This window comes from Oncorhynchus mykiss, chromosome 6 (genome assembly GCF_013265735.2).
Source record: "Oncorhynchus mykiss isolate Arlee chromosome 6, USDA_OmykA_1.1, whole genome shotgun sequence".
Lineage (NCBI taxonomy): Eukaryota > Metazoa > Chordata > Actinopteri > Salmoniformes > Salmonidae > Oncorhynchus > Oncorhynchus mykiss.
In genome coordinates, this window is record NC_048570.1 from 94,809,314 (window position 1) to 94,833,766 (window position 24,453).

The window sequence follows — 24,453 nt, forward strand, 5'->3', positions numbered from 1 at the left end:
TCTCTCTCTCTCTCTGTCTCTCTCTCTCTGTCTCTCTCTCTCTCTCTGTCTCTCTCTCTCTGTGTCTCTCTCGCTCTCTCTGTCTCTCTCTCTCTGTCTCTCTCTCTCTCTGTCTCTCTCTCTCTGTCTCTCTCTCTCTGTCTCTCTCTCTCTCTGTCTCTCTCTCTCTCTCTGTCTCTCTCTGTGTCTCTCTCTCTCTCTCTGTCTCTCTCTCTCTCTCTCTCTCTCTCTCTCTAGTTTTCTTTGGATTATGGAAAGGGCATTATGAACCTGTTCTTTGAAAGACATCCCCCAAAATATTGATTCTGTAATCATAAATGAAATTCAACACAGAAAACACAGTGGCAATGATTTGCATCAGATGTATTGATCTGGTTTTGTAAAAATCTAATTCTCAACAATATACTTCATGGATCTTCATGTATATACTACTAACATGTATTTAGAAGCAAGGTTGGGGTCAAGTCCACTTAAATCAATTCTGGAAGTTAACAGAAATGGAATTGACCCCAACCCTGTTAAGAAAGTTTTCATTTAGGAGAAATCAAAAAGTCATCTATCTATCTATCTATCTATCTATCTATCTATCTATCTATCTATCTATCTATCTATCTATCTATCTATCTATCTATCTATCTATCTATCTATCTATCTATCTATCTATCTATCTATCTATCTATCTATCTATCTATCTATCTATCTATCTATCTATCTATCTATCTATCTATCTATCTATCTGTCTGTCTGTCTGTCTGTCTGTCTGTCTGTCTGTCTGTCTGTCTGTCTGTCTGTCTGTCTGTCTGTCTGTCTGTCTGTCTGTCTGTCTGTCTGTCTGTCTCACCGTGTTGTAGAGTTCCTCCAGACGAGGGATGGTGAGGAAGTGGTGGATGTTGACACCGTTCTCTATCAGCAGCTTGACGAAGTCCACCCTGTCCAGCACCAGGGCATCCATCATGGCCTGCTCCAGAGAGTTCACCTACAGTAGAGAAACACATGAAACTTCTTAGGGCTATGTCCCTTTTTTCTCTCCACTCCCTCTCTGAATGACGTGCCCAAAGTAAACTTCCTGGAGTTCAGGCCCAAAGTAAACTGCCTGTTGCTCAGGCCCTGAAGCCAGGATATGCATATAATTGGTTTGTAGTTTGTAGAAATGTAAAAAATAATGTAGGACAATATAACACAATAGATATGGTAGGAGAAAATCCAAAGAAAAAACAACCGGATTTTTGTTGTTGTTGAGAGACCATCCTCTTAGAATGGCTAGTATAAGGGCATATTGCAAATTAGCTCCCAGGATGCAATTCCTATGGCTTCCACAGGGTGTTAGCAGTCTATGTTCAAGGTTTCAGGCTTGTAACTTCCAAAATAAATAAGAAATATCCATTTTAGTACAGTGACACGGTCTTGGAAATTCGTGTTTGCGCGCCATGAAGACAGGACGCACCTGCTAAAATCGGTTTCCTTTTGAACATACTTCTTTCTGTAAGAAATATTATAGTTTGATTACATTTTAGGGATCTGAGGAGTTAATAGAATCGTATTTTGACTTGTTGAAACAAAGTTTAGGGGTAGATTTTCAGATTCCTTCCTCTGCATTTTGAGCAAGTGGATTACTCGATGGCGCCAACTAAACTGACTTTTTGGATATAAAGAAGGATTTTATCTAACAAAACGACACTACATGTTAAAGCTGGGACCCTTTGGATGACAAATCAGAGGAAGATTTTCCAAAAGTAAGTGAACATTTAATCGCTTTTTGTGAATTTATGAAACCTGTGCAGGTGGAAAAATATTTTGATATTGGGCGCCATCCTCAAACAATCGCATGGCATGTTTTCGCTGTGACAGCTACCGGAAATCAGACAGTGCAGTTAGATTAACAATAATTTAAGCTTTCAACTGATATAAGACACTTGTATGTACATAAATGCTTACTATCCATCATTTTTATGATTATTTGTTTGAATTGTGCGCCCTCCAGTTTCACCAGAAGTTAATCCCGCTACCGGGACCCCTAGCCCTAAGAAGTGCCATAACCCTCTTCAGCACCAGGGCATCCATCATGGCCTGCTCCAGAGAGTTCACCTACAGTATTGGAGGAACCAGGAAGACAGTAGAGGAGACAGTAAGGCTATGGATTACCACCACTGATAAGTGGGGTCTGTCCAGCAGGGGGCAGCATTACAGAACGTTAAGGTCCAATACAGCCGTTTTTTTTTCTCAATATCAAATTATTTCTGGGTAACAATAAGTTGATCAAAAAATTATCAGAAATGAACAAAATTAGCTTCTTAGCAAAGAGTAATTTCAAACGCTAGAATTTAGCGAGGACTGTCTGGGAGTGGTCTGAGTGGGGAGGGGGAAAACTGAATACTTGCTGTTATTGACTGAGAGGTTTGGGAACTCTCTTTCTTATTGGTCTATGAACTCAGTTACCACCTGGTGATGTCACACGACAGGCCAAAAACTCCATCACACCAAAACAGGCTGAATTTTCAGGCGGTCTTTTCAAACAGCTCTGTACACTAAAAGGGCATTATCATATATATTTTTTGGTACATTTCCCAGTATTATTCCAACCTTAAAGTGTGTAAATAAATATAAAACACCTTTAATATCAGTGTTGTTGTCGTGGTAATGAAAGGTGGGTAAACCCTGACGCCACGGTTCAGGAAGAATAAGTACTCATTAAAATATGAATTATAAGAGTTGACTTGCATTACCCTGTACATAACTGCTTCAGATAGAAATTATATGATATAGTGTATTGATGTGGTTGAATATAGTGTATTGATGTGTTTGAGGGTTGAATATAGTGTATTGATATGCTTGAATATAGTGTATTGATGTGGTTGAATATAGTGTATTGATATGGTTGAATATAGTGTATTGATATGGTTGAATATAGTGTATTGATGTGGTTGAATATAGTGTATTGATATGGTTGAATATAGTGTATTGATGTGGTTGAATATAGTGTATTGATGTGGTTGAATATAGTGTATTGATATGGTTGAATATAGTGTATTGATATGGTTGAATATAGTGTATTGATATGGTTGAATATAGTGTATTGATATGGTTGAATATAGTGTATTGATGTGGTTGAATATAGTGTATTGATATGGTTGGATATAGTGTATTGATATGGTTGAATATAGTGTATTGATGTGGTTGAATATAGTGTATTGATATGGTTGAATATAGTGTATTGATATGGTTGAATATAGTGTATTGATGTGGTTGAATATAGTGTATTGATGTGGTTGAATATAGTGTATTGATGTGGTTGAGGGTTGAATATAGTGTATTGATATGTTTGAGAGTTGAATATAGTGTATTGATGTGGTTGAATATAGTGTATTGATGTGGTTGAGGGTTGAATATAGTGTATTGATATGGTTGAATATAGTGTATTGATATGTTTGAGAGTTGAATATAGTGTATTGATGTGCTTGAATATAGTGTATTGATGTGTTTGAGGGTTGAATATAGTGTATTGATATGGTTGAATATAGTGTATTGATGTGCTTGAATATAGTGTATTGATATGTTTGAGAGTTGAATATAGTGTATTGATGTGCTTGAATATAGTGTATTGATGTGGTTGAATATAGTGTATTGATATGTTTGAATATAGTGTATTGATGTGGTTGAATATAGTGTATTGATGTGGTTGAATATAGTGTATTGATATGGTTGAATATAGTGTATTGATATGTTTGAATATAGTGTATTGATATGTTTGAATATAGTGTATTGATATGTTTGAATATAGTGTATTGATATGGTTGAATATAGTGTATTGATGTGGTTGAATATAGTGTATTGATATGTTTGAATATAGTGTATTGATGTGGTTGAATATAGTGTATTGATGTGGTTGAATATAGTGTATTGATGTGTTTGAGGGTTGAATATAGTGTATTGATGTGCTTGAATATAGTGTATTGATATGTTTGAGAGTTGAATATAGTGTATTGATATGGTTGAATATAGTGTATTGATATGGTTGAATATAGTGTATTGATATGGTTGAATATAGTGTATTGATATGGTTGAATATAGTGTATTGATATGTTTGAATATAGTGTATTGATGTGGTTGAATATAGTGTATTGATATGTTTGAGAGTTGAATATAGTGTATTGATGTGTTTGAATATAGTGTATTGATATGGTTGAATATAGTGTATTGATATGGTTGAATATAGTGTATTGATATGGTTGAATATAGTGTATTGATATGTTTGAATATAGTGTATTGATGTGGTTGAATATAGTGTATTGATGTGGTTGAGGGTTGAATATAGGTTATTGATGTGGTTGAATATAGTGTATTGATATGTTTGAATATAGTGTATTGATGTGGTTGAATATAGTGTATTGATGTGGTTGAATATAGTGTATTGATGTGGTTGAATATAGTGTATTGATGTGGTTGAATATAGTGTATTGATATGGTTGAATATAGTGTATTGATATGGTTGAATATAGTGTATTGATATGTTTGAGAGTTGAATATAGTGTATTGATGTGGTTGAATATAGTGTATTGATATGTTTGAATATAGTGTATTGATGTGGTTGAATATAGTGTATTGATGTGGTTGAATATAGTGTATTGATGTGGTTGAATATAGTGTATTGATGTGGTTGAATATAGTGTATTGATATGGTTGAATATAGTGTATTGATGTGGTTGAATATAGTGTATTGATGTGGTTGAATATAGTGTATTGATGTGGTTGAGGGTTGAATATAGTGTATTGATGTGGTTGAATATAGTGTATTGATGTGGTTGAATATAGTGTATTGATGTGGTTGAGGGTTGAATATAGTGTATTGATGTGGTTGAATATAGTGTATTGATGTGGTTGAATATAGTGTATTGATATGTTTGAGAGTTGAATATAGTGTATTGATATGGTTGAATATAGTGTATTGATGTGGTTGAATATAGTGTATTGATATGTTTGAGAGTTGAATATAGTGTATTGATATGGTTGAATATAGTGTATTGATATGGTTGAATATAGTGTATTGATGTGGTTGAATATAGTGTATTGATGTGTTTGAATATAGTGTATTGATGTGGTTGAATATTGTGTATTGATATGTTTGAATATAGTGTATTGATGTGGTTGAATATAGTGTATTGATGTGGTTGAATATAGTGTATTGATGTGTTTGAATATAGTGTATTGATATGTTTGAATATAGTGTATTGATATGGTTGAATATAGTGTATTGATATGGTTGAATATAGTGTATTGATGTGTTTGAATATAGTGTATTGATATGGTTGAATATAGTGTATTGATGTGTTTGAATATAGTGTATTGATATGGTTGAATATAGTGTATTGATATGGTTGAATATAGTGTATTGATATGGTTGAATATAGTGTATTGATATGGTTGAATATAGGGTATTGATGTGGTTGAATATAGTGTATTGATATGTTTGAGGGTTGAATATAGTGTATTGATATGGTTGAATATAGTGTATTGATATGGTTGAATATAGTGTATTGATATGGTTGAATATAGTGTATTGATATGGTTGAATATAGTGTATTGATGTGGTTGAATATAGTGTATTGATATGGTTGAATATAGTGTATTGATGTGGTTGAATATAGTGTATTGATGTGTTTGAATATAGTGTATTGATATGTTTGAATATAGTGTATTGATATGGTTGAATATAGTGTATTGATATGTTTGAATATAGTGTATTGATGTGTTTGACGGTTGAATATAGTGTATTGATGTGTTTGAATATAGTGTATTGATATGTTTGAATATAGTGTATTGATGTGGTTGAATATAGTGTATTGATATGGTTGAATATAGTGTATTGATGTGTTTGAATATAGTGTATTGATATGTTTGAATATAGTGTATTGATGTGGTTGAATATAGTGTATTGATGTGTTTGAATATAGTGTATTGATGTGTTTGAATATTGTGTATTGATATGTTTGAATATAGTGTATTGATATGTTTGAATATTGTGTATTGATATGTTTGAATATAGTGTATTGATATGGTTGAATATAGTGTATTGATGTGTTTGAGGGTTGAATATAGTGTATTGATATGTTTGAATATAGTGTATTGATATGGTTGAATATAGTGTATTGATATGTTTGAGGGTTGAATATAGTGTATTGATATGTTTGAATATAGTGTATTGATATGTTTGAGAGTTGAATATAGTGTATTGATATGGTTGAATATAGTGTATTGATATGTTTGAATATAGTGTATTGATATGGTTGAATATAGTGTATTGATATGGTTGAATATAGTGTATTGATATGGTTGAATATAGTGTATTGATGTGTTTGAGGGTTGAATATAGTGTATTGATATGTTTGAATATAGTGTATTGATATGGTTGAATATAGTGTATTGATATGTTTGAGGGTTGAATATAGTGTATTGATATGTTTGAATATAGTGTATTGATATGTTTGAGAGTTGAATATAGTGTATTGATATGGTTGAATATAGTGTATTGATATGTTTGAATATAGTGTATTGATATGTTTGAATATAGTGTATTGATATGTTTGAGAGTTGAATATAGTGTATTGATGTGTTTGAATATAGTGTATTGATATGTTTGAGAGTTGAATATAGTGTATTGATGTGTTTGAGAGTTGAATATAGTGTATTGATATGGTTGAATATAGTGTATTGATGTGTTTGAGGGTTGAATATAATGTATTGATATGTTTGAAGGTTGAATATAGTGTATTGATATGGTTGAATATAGTGTATTGATATGTTTGAATATAGTGTATTGATGTGTTTGAGAGTTGAATATAGTGTATTGATATGGTTGAATATAGTGTATTGATATGTTTGAATATAGTGTATTGATATGTTTGAGGGTTGAATATAGTGTATTGATGTGTTTGAATATAGTGTATTGATGTGTTTGAGGGTTGAATATAGTGTATTGATGTGTTTGAGAGTTTAATATAGTGTATTGATATGTTTGAATATAGTGTATTGATATGGTTGAATATAGTGTATTGATATGTTTGAATATAGTGTATTGATGTGGTTGAATATAGTGTATTGATGTGTTTGAATATAGTGTATTGATGTGTTTGAATATTGTGTATTGATATGTTTGAATATAGTGTATTGATATGTTTGAATATTGTGTATTGATATGTTTGAATATAGTGTATTGATATGGTTGAATATAGTGTATTGATGTGTTTGAGGGTTGAATATAGTGTATTGATATGTTTGAATATAGTGTATTGATATGGTTGAATATAGTGTATTGATATGTTTGAGGGTTGAATATAGTGTATTGATATGTTTGAATATAGTGTATTGATATGTTTGAGAGTTGAATATAGTGTATTGATATGGTTGAATATAGTGTATTGATATGTTTGAATATAGTGTATTGATATGGTTGAATATAGTGTATTGATATGGTTGAATATAGTGTATTGATATGGTTGAATATAGTGTATTGATGTGTTTGAGGGTTGAATATAGTGTATTGATATGTTTGAATATAGTGTATTGATATGGTTGAATATAGTGTATTGATATGTTTGAGGGTTGAATATAGTGTATTGATATGTTTGAATATAGTGTATTGATATGTTTGAGAGTTGAATATAGTGTATTGATATGGTTGAATATAGTGTATTGATATGTTTGAATATAGTGTATTGATATGTTTGAATATAGTGTATTGATATGTTTGAGAGTTGAATATAGTGTATTGATGTGTTTGAATATAGTGTATTGATATGTTTGAGAGTTGAATATAGTGTATTGATGTGTTTGAGAGTTGAATATAGTGTATTGATATGGTTGAATATAGTGTATTGATGTGTTTGAGGGTTGAATATAATGTATTGATATGTTTGAAGGTTGAATATAGTGTATTGATATGGTTGAATATAGTGTATTGATATGTTTGAATATAGTGTATTGATGTGTTTGAGAGTTGAATATAGTGTATTGATATGGTTGAATATAGTGTATTGATATGTTTGAATATAGTGTATTGATATGTTTGAGGGTTGAATATAGTGTATTGATGTGTTTGAATATAGTGTATTGATGTGTTTGAGGGTTGAATATAGTGTATTGATATGTTTGAATATAGTGTATTGATATGTTTGAGGGTTGAATATAGTGTATTGATGTGTTTGAATATAGTGTATTGATGTGTTTGAGAGTTGAATATAGTGTATTGATATGTTTGAGGGTTGAATATAGTGTATTGATATGTTTGAATATAGTGTATTGATGTGTTTGAGAGTTGAATATAGTGTATTGATGTGTTTGAGAGTTGAAAATAGTGTATTGATATGGTTGAATATAGTGTATTGATATGGTTGAATATAGTGTATTGATATGGTTGAAGGTTGAATATAGTGTATTGATATGGTTGAATATAGTGTATTGATATGTTTGAGGTTTGAATATAGTGTATTGATATGTTTGAGAGTTGAATATAGTGTATTGATATGTTTGAATATAGTGTATTGATATGTTTGAGGGTTGAATATAGTGTATTGATGTGTTTGAAGGTTGAATATAGTGTATTGATATGTTTGAGGGTTGAATATAGTGTATTGATGTGGTTGAATATAGTGTATTGATATGTTTGAATATAGTGTATTGATATGTTTGAATATAGTGTATTGATATGTTTGAATATAGTGTATTGATGTGTTTGAGGGTTGAATATAGTGTATTGATGTGTTTGAGAGTTTAATATAGTGTATTGATATGTTTGAATATAGTGTATTGATATGGTTGAATATAGTGTATTGATATGTTTGAATATAGTGTATTGATGTGTTTGAGGGTTGAATATAGTGTATTGATGTGGTTGAATATAGTGTATTGATATGTTTGAGGGTTGAATATAGTGTATTGATGTGTTTGAATATAGTGTATTGATATGTTTGAGAGTTGAATATAGTGTATTGATATGTTTGAATATAGTGTATTGATATGTTTGAATATAGTGTATTGATATGTTTGAGAGTTGAATATAGTGTATTGATGTGGTTGAATATAGTGTATTGATGTGTTTGAATATAGTGTATTGATATGGTTGAATATAGTGTATTGATATGTTTGAATATAGTGTATTGATATGTTTGAATATAGTGTATTGATATGTTTGAATATAGTGTATTGATGTGGTTGAATATAGTGTATTGATGTGTTTGAATATAGTGTATTGATGTGTTTGAATATTGTGTATTGATATGTTTGAATATAGTGTATTGATATGTTTGAATATTGTGTATTGATATGTTTGAATATAGTGTATTGATATGGTTGAATATAGTGTATTGATGTGTTTGAGGGTTGAATATAGTGTATTGATATGTTTGAATATAGTGTATTGATATGGTTGAATATAGTGTATTGATATGTTTGAGGGTTGAATATAGTGTATTGATATGTTTGAATATAGTGTATTGATATGTTTGAGAGTTGAATATAGTGTATTGATATGGTTGAATATAGTGTATTGATATGTTTGAATATAGTGTATTGATATGGTTGAATATAGTGTATTGATATGGTTGAATATAGTGTATTGATATGGTTGAATATAGTGTATTGATGTGTTTGAGGGTTGAATATAGTGTATTGATATGTTTGAATATAGTGTATTGATATGGTTGAATATAGTGTATTGATATGTTTGAGGGTTGAATATAGTGTATTGATATGTTTGAATATAGTGTATTGATATGTTTGAGAGTTGAATATAGTGTATTGATATGGTTGAATATAGTGTATTGATATGTTTGAATATAGTGTATTGATATGTTTGAATATAGTGTATTGATATGTTTGAGAGTTGAATATAGTGTATTGATGTGTTTGAGAGTTGAATATAGTGTATTGATATGGTTGAATATAGTGTATTGATGTGTTTGAGGGTTGAATATAATGTATTGATATGTTTGAAGGTTGAATATAGTGTATTGATATGGTTGAATATAGTGTATTGATATGTTTGAATATAGTGTATTGATGTGTTTGAGAGTTGAATATAGTGTATTGATATGGTTGAATATAGTGTATTGATATGTTTGAATATAGTGTATTGATATGTTTGAGGGTTGAATATAGTGTATTGATGTGTTTGAATATAGTGTATTGATGTGTTTGAGGGTTGAATATAGTGTATTGATATGTTTGAATATAGTGTATTGATATGTTTGAGGGTTGAATATAGTGTATTGATGTGTTTGAATATAGTGTATTGATGTGTTTGAGAGTTGAATATAGTGTATTGATATGTTTGAGGGTTGAATATAGTGTATTGATATGTTTGAATATAGTGTATTGATGTGTTTGAGAGTTGAATATAGTGTATTGATGTGTTTGAGAGTTGAATATAGTGTATTGATATGGTTGAATATAGTGTATTGATATGGTTGAATATAGTGTATTGATATGGTTGAAGGTTGAATATAGTGTATTGATATGGTTGAATATAGTGTATTGATATGTTTGAGGTTTGAATATAGTGTATTGATATGTTTGAGAGTTGAATATAGTGTATTGATATGTTTGAATATAGTGTATTGATATGTTTGAGGGTTGAATATAGTGTATTGATGTGTTTGAAGGTTGAATATAGTGTATTGATATGTTTGAGGGTTGAATATAGTGTATTGATGTGGTTGAATATAGTGTATTGATATGTTTGAATATAGTGTATTGATATGTTTGAATATAGTGTATTGATATGTTTGAATATAGTGTATTGATGTGTTTGAGGGTTGAATATAGTGTATTGATGTGTTTGAGAGTTTAATATAGTGTATTGATATGTTTGAATATAGTGTATTGATATGGTTGAATATAGTGTATTGATATGTTTGAATATAGTGTATTGATGTGTTTGAGGGTTGAATATAGTGTATTGATGTGGTTGAATATAGTGTATTGATATGTTTGAGGGTTGAATATAGTGTATTGATGTGTTTGAATATAGTGTATTGATATGTTTGAGAGTTGAATATAGTGTATTGATATGTTTGAATATAGTGTATTGATATGTTTGAATATAGTGTATTGATATGTTTGAGAGTTTAATATAGTGTATTGATGTGGTTGAATATAGTGTATTGATGTGTTTGAATATAGTGTATTGATATGGTTGAATATAGTGTATTGATATGTTTGAATATAGTGTATTGATATGTTTGAATATAGTGTATTGATGTGTTTGAGGGTTGAATATAGTGTATTGATGTGGTTGAATATAGTGTATTGATATGTTTGAGGGTTGAATATAGTGTATTGATGTGTTTGAATATAGTGTATTGATATGTTTGAGAGTTGAATATAGTGTATTGATATGTTTGAATATAGTGTATTGATATGTTTGAATATAGTGTATTGATATGTTTGAGAGTTGAATATAGTGTATTGATATGCTTGAATATAGTGTATTGATATGTTTGAATATAGTGTATTGATGTGTTTGAGGGTTGAATATAGTGTATTGATGTGGTTGAATATAGTGTATTGATATGTTTGAGGGTTGAATATAGTGTATTGATGTGTTTGAATATAGTGTATTGATATGTTTGAGAGTTGAATATAGTGTATTGATATGTTTGAATATAGTGTATTGATATGTTTGAATATAGTGTATTGATATGTTTGAGAGTTGAATATAGTGTATTGATATGCTTGAATATAGTGTATTGATATGTTTGAATATAGTGTATTGATATGTTTGAATATAGTGTATTGATGTGTTTGAATATAGTGTATTGATGTGTTTGAATATAGTGCATTGATGTGTTTGAGGTTTGAATATAGTGTATTGATATGTTTGAATATAGTGTATTGATATGTTTGAGAGTTGAATATAGTGTATTGATGTGGTTGAATATAGTGTATTGATATGTTTGAATATAGTGTATTGATATGTTTGAATATAGTGTATTGATGTGGTTGAATATAGTGTATTGATGTGGTTGAATATAGTGTATTGATATGTTTGAATATAGTGTATTGATGTGTTTGAATATAGTGTATTGATGTGTTTGAATATAGTGTATTGATGTGGTTGAATATAGTGTATTGATGTGGTTGAATATAGTGTATTGATATGTTTGAATATAGTGTGTTGATGTGGTTGAATATAGTGTATTGATATGTTTGAATATAGTGTATTGATGTGGTTGAATATAGTGTATTGATATGTTTGAGAGTTGAATATAGTGTATTGATGTGGTTGAATATAGTGTATTGATGTGTTTGAATATAGTGTATTGATATGGTTGAATATAGTGTATTGATATGTTTGAATATAGTGTATTGATATGTTTGAATATAGTGTATTGATGTGTTTGAGGGTTGAATATAGTGTATTGATGTGGTTGAATATAGTGTATTGATATGTTTGAGAGTTGAATATAGTGTATTGATATGTTTGAATATAGTGTATTGATATGTTTGAATATAGTGTATTGATATGTTTGAGAGTTGAATATAGTGTATTGATGTGGTTGAATATAGTGTATTGATGTGTTTGAATATAGTGTATTGATATGGTTGAATATAGTGTATTGATATGTTTGAATATAGTGTATTGATATGTTTGAATATAGTGTATTGATGTGTTTGAGGGTTGAATATAGTGTATTGATGTGGTTGAATATAGTGTATTGATATGTTTGAGGGTTGAATATAGTGTATTGATGTGTTTGAATATAGTGTATTGATATGTTTGAGAGTTGAATATAGTGTATTGATATGTTTGAATATAGTGTATTGATATGTTTGAATATAGTGTATTGATATGTTTGAGAGTTGAATATAGTGTATTGATATGTTTGAATATAGTGTATTGATATGTTTGAATATAGTGTATTGATATGTTTGAATATAGTGTATTGATGTGTTTGAATATAGTGTATTGATGTGTTTGAATATAGTGCATTGATGTGTTTGAGGTTTGAATATAGTGTATTGATATGTTTGAATATAGTGTATTGATATGTTTGAGAGTTGAATATAGTGTATTGATGTGGTTGAATATAGTGTATTGATATGTTTGAATATAGTGTATTGATATGTTTGAATATAGTGTATTGATGTGGTTGAATATAGTGTATTGATGTGGTTGAATATAGTGTATTGATATGTTTGAATATAGTGTATTGATGTGTTTGAATATAGTGTATTGATGTGTTTGAATATAGTGTATTGATGTGGTTGAATATAGTGTATTGATGTGGTTGAATATAGTGTATTGATATGTTTGAATATAGTGTGTTGATGTGGTTGAATATAGTGTATTGATATGTTTGAATATAGTGTATTGATGTGGTTGAATATAGTGTATTGATGTGGTTGAATATAGTGTATTGATATGTTTGAATATAGTGTATTGATGTGTTTGAATATAGTGTATTGATGTGTTTGAGGGTTGAATATAGTGTATTGATATGTTTGAGGGTTGAATATAGTGTATTGGTTATTGATTTACCCAGTTGCGTAGCTCCAGCTTCCTGGGGTCCGTCTCTTCCGGAGGTTCAGGTTTGGCCTTGCCTCCTTTGCCCTTCTTGACCCTGGCCTTGCCCTTCCCTGCCCCACCACCTCCACCGCGGACTGGGACCGGGCTCTTGGTCTTCTCCTGGGATGCCGTGGCGTTGGCCGCCTGGAAGGTAACACAGGAGGGATGAAAGCCCCTTGTTGACCCAGTTTACATGGAGCTGTTGCAGTACCTGCAGTGGAAGTTGTTGTCTCACCATCACCGTTGGTTAGAGCTTCAGGTTGTGTCCCAAATGGAAACCTATACCCTATATCGCGCACTAGTTTTGACCAAGTCCAATAGGGCTCTAGACAAAAGTAGTGCACTGTGTTTAGGGAATTTGATGCCTTTTTGGAATATGGGCAGTTGGTCTGACTTGAGGTCTGCAAGCTGAACTCTATTTAAGCCGTATTGTGCAAACTTTACTCTAACACACTGATGCCAATGAGTGATTTAGGTCAAAGGTCAAGTTGCACATGCTTATCTGATCTCTGAATCAGACCCATGTTCATTACAATCAGGCCCTGTTAGACCAGCATGGTGATGTTCACTACAACTCTGAATCAGGCCCTGTTAGACCAGCATGGTGATGTTCACTACAACCCTGAATCAGGCCCTGTTAGACCAGCATGGTGATGTTCATTATAACTCTGAATCAGACCCTGTTAGACCAGCATGGTGATGTACATTACAACTCTGAATCAGGCCCTGTTAGACCAGCATGGTGATGTTCACTACAACTCTGAATCAGGCCCTGTTAGACCAGCATGGTGTTGTTCACTACAACTCTGAATCAGACCCTGTTAGACCAGCATGGTGTTGTTCACTACAACTCTGAATCAGGCCCTGTTAGACCAGCATGGTGATGTTCACTACAACTCTGAATCAGGCCCTGTTAGACCAGCATGGTGATGTTCACTACAACTCTGAATCAGACCCTGTTAGACCAGCATGGTGTTGTTCACTACAACTCTGAATCAGACCCTGTTAGACCAGCATGGTGATGTTCACTACAACTCTGAATCAGGCCCTGTTAGACCAGCATGGTGATGTTCACTACAACTCTGAATCAGACCCTGTTAGACCAGCATGGTGATGTTCATTACAACTCTGAATCAGACCCTGTTAGACCAGCATGGTGTTCTTCCCACAACTCTGAATCAGGCCCTGTTAGACCAGCATGGTGATGTTCATTACAACTCTGAATCAGGCCCTGTTAGACCAGCATGGTGTTGTTCACTACAACTCTGAATCAGGCCCTGTTAGACCAGCATGGTGTTGTTCATTACAACTCTGAATCAGGCCCTGTTAGACCAGCATGGTGTTGTTCACTACAACTCTGAATCAGGCCCTGTTAGACCAGCATGGTGATGTTCATTACAACTCTGAATCAGACCCTGTTAGACCAGCATGGTGATGTTCACTACAACTCTGAATCAGGCCCTGTTAGACCAGCATGGTGTTGTTCATTACAACTCTGAATCAGGCCCTGTTAGACCAGCATGGTGATGTTCATTACAACTCTGAATCAGGCCCTGTTAGACCAGCATGGTGATGTTCATTACAACTCTGAATCAGGCCCTGTTAGACCAGCATGGTGTTGTTCACTACAACTCTGAATCAGGCCCTGTTAGACCAGCATGGTGTTGTTCATTACAACTCTGAATCAGGCCCTGTTAGACCAGCATGGTGTTGTTCACTACAACTCTGAATCAGGCCCTGTTAGACCAGCATGGTGATGTTCATTACAACTCTGAATCAGACCCTGTTAGACCAGCATGGTGATGTTCATTACAACTCTGAATCAGGCCCTGTTAGATCAGCATGGTGTTGTTCATTACAACTCTGAATCAGACCCTGTTAGATCAGCATGGTGTTGTTCATTATAACTCTGAATCAGGCCCTGTTAGACCAGCATGGTGATGTTCATTACAACTCTGAATCAGGCCCTGTTAGACCAGCATGGTGTTGTACATTACAACTCTGAATCAGGCCCTGTTAGACCAGCATGGTGATGTTCATTATAACTCTGAATCAGACCCTGTTAGACCAGCATGGTGTTGTTCATTATAACTCTGAATCAGGCCCTGTTAGACCAGCATGGTGATGTTCATTACAACTCTGAATCAGACCCTGTTAGACCAGCATGGTGTTGTTCATTATAACTCTGAATCAGGCCCTGTTAGACCAGCATGGTGTTGTTCACTACAACTCTGAATCAGGCCCTGTTAGACCAGCATGGTGTTGTTCATTACAACTCTGAATCAGACCCTGTTAGACCAGCATGGTGTTGTTCATTGTGTACCCATGTGTTTCCCAAGTTGTTTATAGACTTACGCTGCCACTCATGGGCCAGTGGTGACCGTAGACGAAGATCTGGCTCCTAGCGATGTCCACTCTGTTCCAGGCCAGGGCTAGACTCAGCTGGTCAGGGGCAGAGGCATTGGTGCCTACAATCAAACACCAACAAGGCTTTTTGGTTTAACCTTGAAACGCTTCACAGCTGTTCAATAGACTATGGCTGGGATTCAAATCTAATGTCTCAATCCCAGCATGCATCTGTTCTATAGACTATGGCTGGGATTCAAATCTAATGTCTCAATCCCAGCATGCATCTGTTCTATAGACTATGGCTGGGATTCAGATCAAACGTCTCAATCCCAGCATGCATCTGTTCTATAGACTATGGCTGGGATTCAAATCAAATGTCTCAATCCCAGCATGTATCTGTTCTATAGACTATGACTGGGATTCAAATCAAACGTCTCAATCCCAGCATGCATCTGTTCTATAGACTATGGCTGGGATTCAAATCAAACGTCTCAATCCCAGCATGCATCTGTTCTATAGACTATGACTGGGATTCAGATCAAATGTCTCAATCCCAGCATGCATCTGTTCTATAGACTATGGCTGGGATTCAGATCAAATGTCTCAATCCCAGCATGCATCTGTTCTATAGACTATGACTGGGATTCAGATCCAATGTCTCAATCCCAGCATGCATCTGTTCTATAGACTATGACTGGGATTCAGATCAAATGTCTCAATCCCAGCATGCATCTGTTCTATAGACTATGGCTGGGATTCAAATCAAATGTCTCAATCCCAGCATGCATCTGTTCTATAGACTATGGCTGGGATTCAAATCACATGTCTCAATCCCAGCATGCATCTGTTCTATAGACTATGGCTGGGATTCAAATCAAATGTCTCAATCCCAGCATGCATCTGTTCTATAGACTATGGCTGGGATTCAAATCAAATGTCTCAATCCCAGCATGCATCTGTTCTATAGACTATGGCTGGGATTCAAATCCAATGTTTCAATCTCAGCGTATGTGAGAAATATCCTCTCTCTGCAGTCAGTGGTGTTAGGTGTGAAGTGAAAAAGAGCAGAAGAACAGTGGAGTGTTCTTCCCAGGTTACCTTTGAGCAAGGCTGTCAGTATGGACATCTCGATATCCTGCTGGCCCTCTGAGCCCATACGAAACACAGTGATCTAACAGGCCCATGAAAGAACAACAACAACAAAGACACGTGTAAAGGGTCAAAGGTCAACTCTCTTTTTCAGGGATTCAGTGCATGTCAAGTCTGCTCCCGCTGTTCCCTTCCCCCTGGCGCTCGAGGGCGCCAGATTACCCTGCAATCACACGCTCCTGCCATCATCACTCACACCTGCCCTCCATCACACGCTCCTGCCATCCATCACACGCTCCTGCCATCATCACTCGCTCCTGCCATCATCACTCACACCTGCCTTCCCTCGCCACGCGCTTCAGCGTTATTGGACTCACCTGGGCTCACTTATCACCTGTTCATTTCCTCTCCTATATCTGTCAGTTTCCTGCTCTGTTCACCTGGACTCACTTATCACCTGTTAATTTCCTCTCCTATATCTGTCAGTTTCCTGCTCTGTTCACCTGGACTCACTTATCACCTGTTAATATCCTCTCCTACATCTGCCAGTTTCCTGCTCTGTTCACCTGGACTCACTCATCATCTGTTAATTTCCTCTCCTACATCTGCCAGTTTCCTGCTCTGTTCACCTGGACTCACTCATCATCTGTTAATTTCCTCTCCTATATCTCTCAGTTTCCTGCTCTGTTCACCTGGACTCACTCATCACCTGTTAATTTCCTCTCCTATATCTCTCAGTTTCCTGCTCTGTTCACCTGGACTCACTCATCATCTGTTAATTTCCTCTCCTACATCTGCCAGTTTCCTGCTCTGTTCACCTGGACTCACTCATCATCTGTTAATTTCCTCTCCTACATCTGCCAGTTTCCTGCTCTGTTCACCTGGACTCACTCATCATCTGTTAATTTCCTCTCCTAATATCTCTCAGTTTCCTTCTCTGTTCACCTGGACTCACTCATCATCTGTTAATTTCCTCTCCTACATCTGCCAGTTTCCTGCTCTGTTCACCTGGACTCACTCATCATCTGTTAATTTCCTCTCCTAATATCTCTGTTTCCTTCTCTGTTCACCTGGACTCACTCATCACCTGTTAATTTCCTCTCCTATATCTCTCAGTTTCCTGCTCTGTTCACCTGGACTCACTCATCATCTGTTAATTTCCTCTCCTACATCTGCCAGTTTCCTGCTCTGTTCACCTGGACTCACTCATCATCTGTTAATTTCCTCTCCTACATCTGCCAGTTTCCTGCTCTGTTCACCTGGACTCACTCATCATCTGTTAATTTCCTCTCCTAATATCTCTCAGTTTCCTTCTCTGTTCACCTGGACTCACTCATCATCTGTTAATTTCCTCTCCTAATATCTCTCAGTTTCCTGCTCTGTTCACCTGGACTCACTCATCATCTGTTAATATCCTCTCCTACATCTGCCAGTTTCCTGCTCTGTTCACCTGGACTCACTCATCATCTGTTAATATCCTCTCCTACATCTGCCAGTTTCCTGCTCTGTTCACCTGGACTCACTCATCATCTGTTAATTTCCTCTCCTATATCTGTCAGTTTCCTTCTCTGTTCACCTGGACTCACTCATCATCTGTTAATTTCCTCTCCTAATATCTCTCAGTTTCCTGCTCTGTTCCAACGCTGTATAGTTTTTGTGTTTTGTATTAGTTTCTGACGCGGTTCCTGTCTCGTCTCCGTTGTAATTCAATGTTTTACTCCCCGTAACTGCTTTGCCTCTCCTGCGTCATTCCGCGTGACAGTGCATACTGTTAAGTGTATACTTTGGAGTGTGTCGTTTGGAGTGTGTCGTTTGGAGTGTGTCGTTTGGAGTGTGTTGTTTGAAGTGTGTCGTTTGGAGTGTGTCGTTTGGAGTGTGTCGTTTGAAGTGTGTCATTTGGAGTGTGTCGTTTGAAGTGTGTCGTTTGGAGTGTGTCGTTTGGAGTGTGTCGTTTGGAGTGTGTCGTTTGGAGTGTGTCGTTTGGAATGTGTCGTTTGGAGTGTGTCGTTTGGAGGGCCTGTACTTGATTTTTTTGCTTCTTCAGAACACGGCTCTGTTTTTTAGTCTCTTGTTTTTCATGTGACAGAAACGCTCATACTAATAAATACTAATAGTAATAAATACTAATACTAATAAATACTAATACTAATAAATACTAATAGTAATAAATACTAATAGTAATAAATACTAATACTAATAAATACTAATAAATACTAATAGTGATAAATACTAATACTAATAAATACTAATCAATACTGACACTAATAAATACTAATACCAATAAATACTAATACCGATAAATACTAATACTAATAAATACTTATACTAATAAATACTAATATTGATAAATACTAATACAAATAAATACTGATAAATACTAATGCTAATACATACTAATACTAATAAATACTAAGACTAATAAATACTAACACTAATAAATACTACGAATAATAAATACTAATATTATACTAATGATTGTGAATGTGTTTTGAGGACATATGGCACTCTCTCTTCAGGCATTTCTTCTATGTTAAATGAAGGAGTGGGTCTTTAAAAGGCATTACTGGGGAACGTGTCAAAGGTCAAGCACGGTTCACAACTCTATCGCTCGTCTGGGAGACAGTCAGCAGTGTGTGTGTGTGTGTGTGTGTGTGTGTGTGTGTGTGTGTGTGTGTGTGTGTGTGTGTGTGTGTGTGTGTGAGAGCGTGTGTGTGTGTGTGCGTGTGTGTGTGTGTGTGTGTGTGTGTGTGTGTGTGTGAGCGTGTGCATGTTAAGTGAAGTCAGAAGCCTCTCATTGTGAATTGTGTCTCTGAATAACAGGAGCTGTCCTTATAAACCACAGACACACCCTGCAGTACATAACACGTCCTTCAGAGTTAACAACCCCCTTAGTAAGATAACAGTATCGTCCTTGTTGTTGCCCAGACCATCCCAAATGCAATAAGACTGCAGGCCTGTCACATGCCAGCAAGGAACGCACTGCTAATAGCACAATTATGTCTGTTGAAACTTTTCAGAACCGAACCAATCCAAAGATTCCCTGATAATGAGCTACGTGTCGCAGCTCCATGACTGGCCCCTCGTGATAGCTCCACCACCAGGACCTCGTGATAGCTCCACCACTAGGCCCTAGTGATAGCTCCACCACCAGAACCTGGTGATAGCTCCACAACTAGGCCCTCGTGATAGCTCTACCACCAGGCCCTCGTGATAGCTCCTCCACCAGGCCCTCGTGATAACTCCACCACCAGAACCTGGTGATAGCTCCACCACCAGGCCCTTGTGATAGCTCCATCACCAGGCCCTCGTGATAGCTCTACCACCAGGCCCTCATGATAGCTCCTCCACCAGGCCCTCGTGATAGCTCCACCAGGCCCTGGGGATAGCTCCACCACTAGGCCCTCGTGATAGCTCTACCACTAGGCCCTCGTGATAGCTCTACCACCAGGCCCTTGTGATAGATCCACCACAAGGCCCTGGTGATAGCTCTACCACCAGGCCCTCGTGATAGATCCACCACAAGGCCCTGGTGATAGCTCTACCACCAGGCCCTCGTGATAGCTCCTCCACCAGGCCCTGGTGATAGCTCCTCCACCAGGCCATGGTGATAGCTCTACCACCAGGCCCTCGTGATAGATCCACCACAAGGCCCTGGTGATAGCTCTACCACCAGGCCCTCGTGATAGCTCTACCACCAGGCCCTCGTGATAGCTCCTCCACTAGGCCCTGGTGATAGCTCCACCACTAGGCCCTGGTGATAGCTCCACCACTAGGCCCTGGTGATAGCTCCACCACCAGGCCCCCGTGGTTACAATTCTCTGTTTGTAATCAACGGAACCATCCATCTCCATGATATCTAGTTGTACCTGACTAATTTCCCACTTCATTCAGACTGTTATATACTGTAATGTAGTGGACTGTCATTCAGACTGATATATACTGTAATGTAGTGAGTGGACTGTCATTCAGACTGTTATATACTGTAATGTAGTGAGTGGACTGTCATTCAGTCTGTTATATACTGTAATGTAGTGAGTGGACTGTCATTCAGACTGTTATATACTGTAATGTAGTGGACTGTCATTCAGACTGTTATAAACTGTAATGTATTGGACTGTCATTCAGTCTGTTATATACTGTAATGTAGTGAGTGGACTGTCATTCAGACTGTTATATACTGTAATGTAGTGGACTGTCATTCAGACTGTTATATACTGTAATGTATTGGACTGTCATTCAGTCTGTTATATACTGTAATGTAGTGAGTGGACTGTCATTCAGACTGTTATATACTGTAATGTAATGGACTGTCATTCAGACTGTTATATACTGTAATGTAGTGAATGGACTGTCAATCAGACTGTTATATACTGTAATGTAGTGGACTGTCATTCAGACTGTTATATACTGTAATGTAGTGAGTGTACTGTCATTCAGACTGTTATATACTGTAATGTAGTGAGTGGACTGTCATTCAGACTGTTATATACTGTAATGTAGTGGACTGTCATTCATACTGTTATATACTGTAATGTAGTGAGTGGACTGTCATTCAGACTGTTATATACTGTAATGTAGTGGACTGTCATTCAGACTGTTATATACTGTAATGTAGTGAGTGGACTGTCATTCAGTCTGTTAGATACTGTAATGTAGTGGACTGTCATTCAGACTGTTATATACTGTAATGTAGTGAATGGACTGTCATTCAGACTGTTATATACTGTAATGTAGTGAGTGGACTGTCATTCAGACTGTTATATACTGTAATGTAGTGGACTGTCATTCAGACTGTTATATACTGTAATGTAGTGGACTGTCATTCATACTGTTATATACTGTAATGTAGTGAGTGGACTGTCATTCAGACTGTTATATACTGTAATGTAGTGGACTGTCATTCAGACTGTTATATACTGTAATGTAGTGAGTGGACTGTCATTCAGTCTGTTAGATACTGTAATGTAGTGGACTGTCATTCAGACTGTTATATACTGTAATGTAGTGAGTGGACTGTCATTCAGACTGTTATATACTGTAATGTAGTGAGTGGACTGTCATTCAGACTGTTATATACTGTAATGTAGTGGACTGTCATTCAGACTGTTAAATACTGTAATGTAGTGGACTGTCATTCAGACTGTTATATACTGTAATGTAATGAGTGGACTGTCATTCAGACTGTTATATACTGTAATGTAGTGAGTGGACTGTCATTCAGACTGTTATATACTGTAATGTAATGGACTGTCATTCAGACTGTTATATACTGTAATGTAGTGAATGGACTGTCAATCAGACTGTTATATACTGTAATGTAGTGGACTGTCATTCAGACTGTTATATACTGTAATGTAGTGAGTGGACTGTCATTCAGACTGTTATATACTGTAATGTAGTGAGTGGACTGTCATTCAGACTGTTATATACTGTAATGTAATGGACTGTCATTCAGACTGTTATATACTGTAATGTAGTGAATGGACTGTCAATCAGACTGTTATATACTGTAATGTAGTGGACTGTCATTCAGACTGTTATATACTGTAATGTAGTGAGTGGACTGTCATTCAGACTGTTATATACTGTAATGTAGTGAGTGGACTGTCATTCAGACTGTTATATACTGTAATGTAGTGGACTGTCATTCATACTGTTATATACTGTAATGTAGTGAGTGGACTGTCATTCAGACTGTTATATACTGTAATGTAGTGGACTGTCATTCAGACTGTTATATACTGTAATGTAGTGAGTGGACTGTCATTCAGTCTGTTAGATACTGTAATGTAGTGGACTGTCATTCAGACTGTTATATACTGTAATGTAGTGAGTGGACTGTCATTCAGACTGTTATATACTGTAATGTAGTGAGTGGACTGTCATTCAGACTGTTATATACTGTAATGTAGTGAGTGGACTGTCATTCAGACTGTTATATACTGTAATGTAGTGAGTGGACTGTCATTCAGACTGTTATATACTGTAATGTAGTGAGTGGACTGTCATTCAGACTGTTATATACTGTAATGTAGTGAATGGACTGTCAATCAGACTGTTATATACTGTAATGTAGTGGACTGTCATTCAGACTGTTATATACTGTAATGTAATGAGTGGACTGTCATTCAGACTGTTATATACTGTAATGTAGTGAGTGGACTGTCATTCAGACCGTTATATACTGTAATGTAGTGGACTGTCATTCAGACTGTTATATACTGTAATGTAGTGAGTGGACTGTCATTCAGACTGTTATATACTGTAATGTAGTGGACTGTCATTCAGACTGTTATATACTGTAATGTAGTGAGTGGACTGTCATTCAGTCTGTTATATACTGTAATGTAGTGAGTGGACTGTCATTCAGACTGTTATATACTGTAATGTAGTGAGTGGACTGTCATTCAGACTGTTATATACTGTAATATAGTGGACTGTCATTCAGACTGTTATATACTGTAATGTAATGGACTGTCATTCAGACTGTAATATACTGTGATGTAATGGACTGTCATTCAGACTGTTATATACTGTAATGTAGTGAGTGGACTGTCATTCAGACTGTTATATACTGTAATGTAGTGGACTGTCATTCAGACTGTTATATTCTGTAATGTAATGAGTGGACTGTCATTCAGACTGTTATATACTGTAATGTAGTGGACTGTCATTCAGACTGTTATATACTGTAATGTAATGGACTGTCATTCAGACTGTTATATACTGTCATTCAGACTGTTATATACTGTAATGTAATGAGTGGACTGTCATTCAGACTGTTATATACTGTAATGTAGTGGACTGTCATTCAGACTGTTATATACTGTAATGTAATGGACTGTCATTCAGACTGTTATATACTGTCATTCAGACTGTTATATACTGTAATGTAATGAGTGGACTGTCATTCAGACTGTTATATACTGTAATGTAATGGACTGTCATTCAGACTGTTATATACTGTCATTCAGACTGTTATATACTGTAATGTAATGAGTGGACTGTCATTCAGACTGTTTTATACTGTAATGTAGTGGACTGTCATTCAGACTGTTAGATACTATGATGTAGTGGACTGTCATTCAGACTGTTAGATACTGCAATGTAGTTGACTGTCATTCAGTCTAAGTGAAAGGGAGGGATTGATTAATACAAGTGGGCCTAGTCTACAGTGTGACTGTAAACCTATGTAGCGGTAGGTAGGTAGGTAGGTAGGTAGGTAGGTAGGTAGGTAGGTAGGTAGGTAGGTAGGTAGGTAGGTAGGTAGATAGGTAGGTAGGTAGGTAGATAGGTAGGTAGGTAGGTAGGTAGGTAGGTAGGTAGGTAGGTAGGTAGGTAGGTAGGTAGGTAGGTAGGTAGGTAGGTAGATAGGTAAGTAGGTAGGTAGATAGTTAGGTAGGTAGGTAGGTAGGTAGGTAGGTAAGTAGGTAGGTAGGTAGGTAGGTAGGTAGGTA

General features: G+C 35.4%; 1 protein-coding gene across 1 annotated transcript in view; it reads right to left on the reverse strand.

Moving 5' to 3' along the window:
• Window positions 1-24,453, reverse strand: part of LOC110500983 (transient receptor potential cation channel subfamily M member 1-like) — an 84,929-nt gene that overhangs the window by 40,157 nt on the left and 20,319 nt on the right. The window contains exons 9-12 of the mRNA XM_036981647.1: window positions 17,006-17,078; window positions 15,914-16,026; window positions 13,532-13,702; window positions 842-976 (exon numbers count right to left, since the gene is read on the reverse strand). Coding sequence (XP_036837542.1) covers window positions 842-976; window positions 13,532-13,702; window positions 15,914-16,026; window positions 17,006-17,078 — 492 coding nt within the window. The remainder of the gene's footprint in view (window positions 1-841; window positions 977-13,531; window positions 13,703-15,913; window positions 16,027-17,005; window positions 17,079-24,453) is intronic.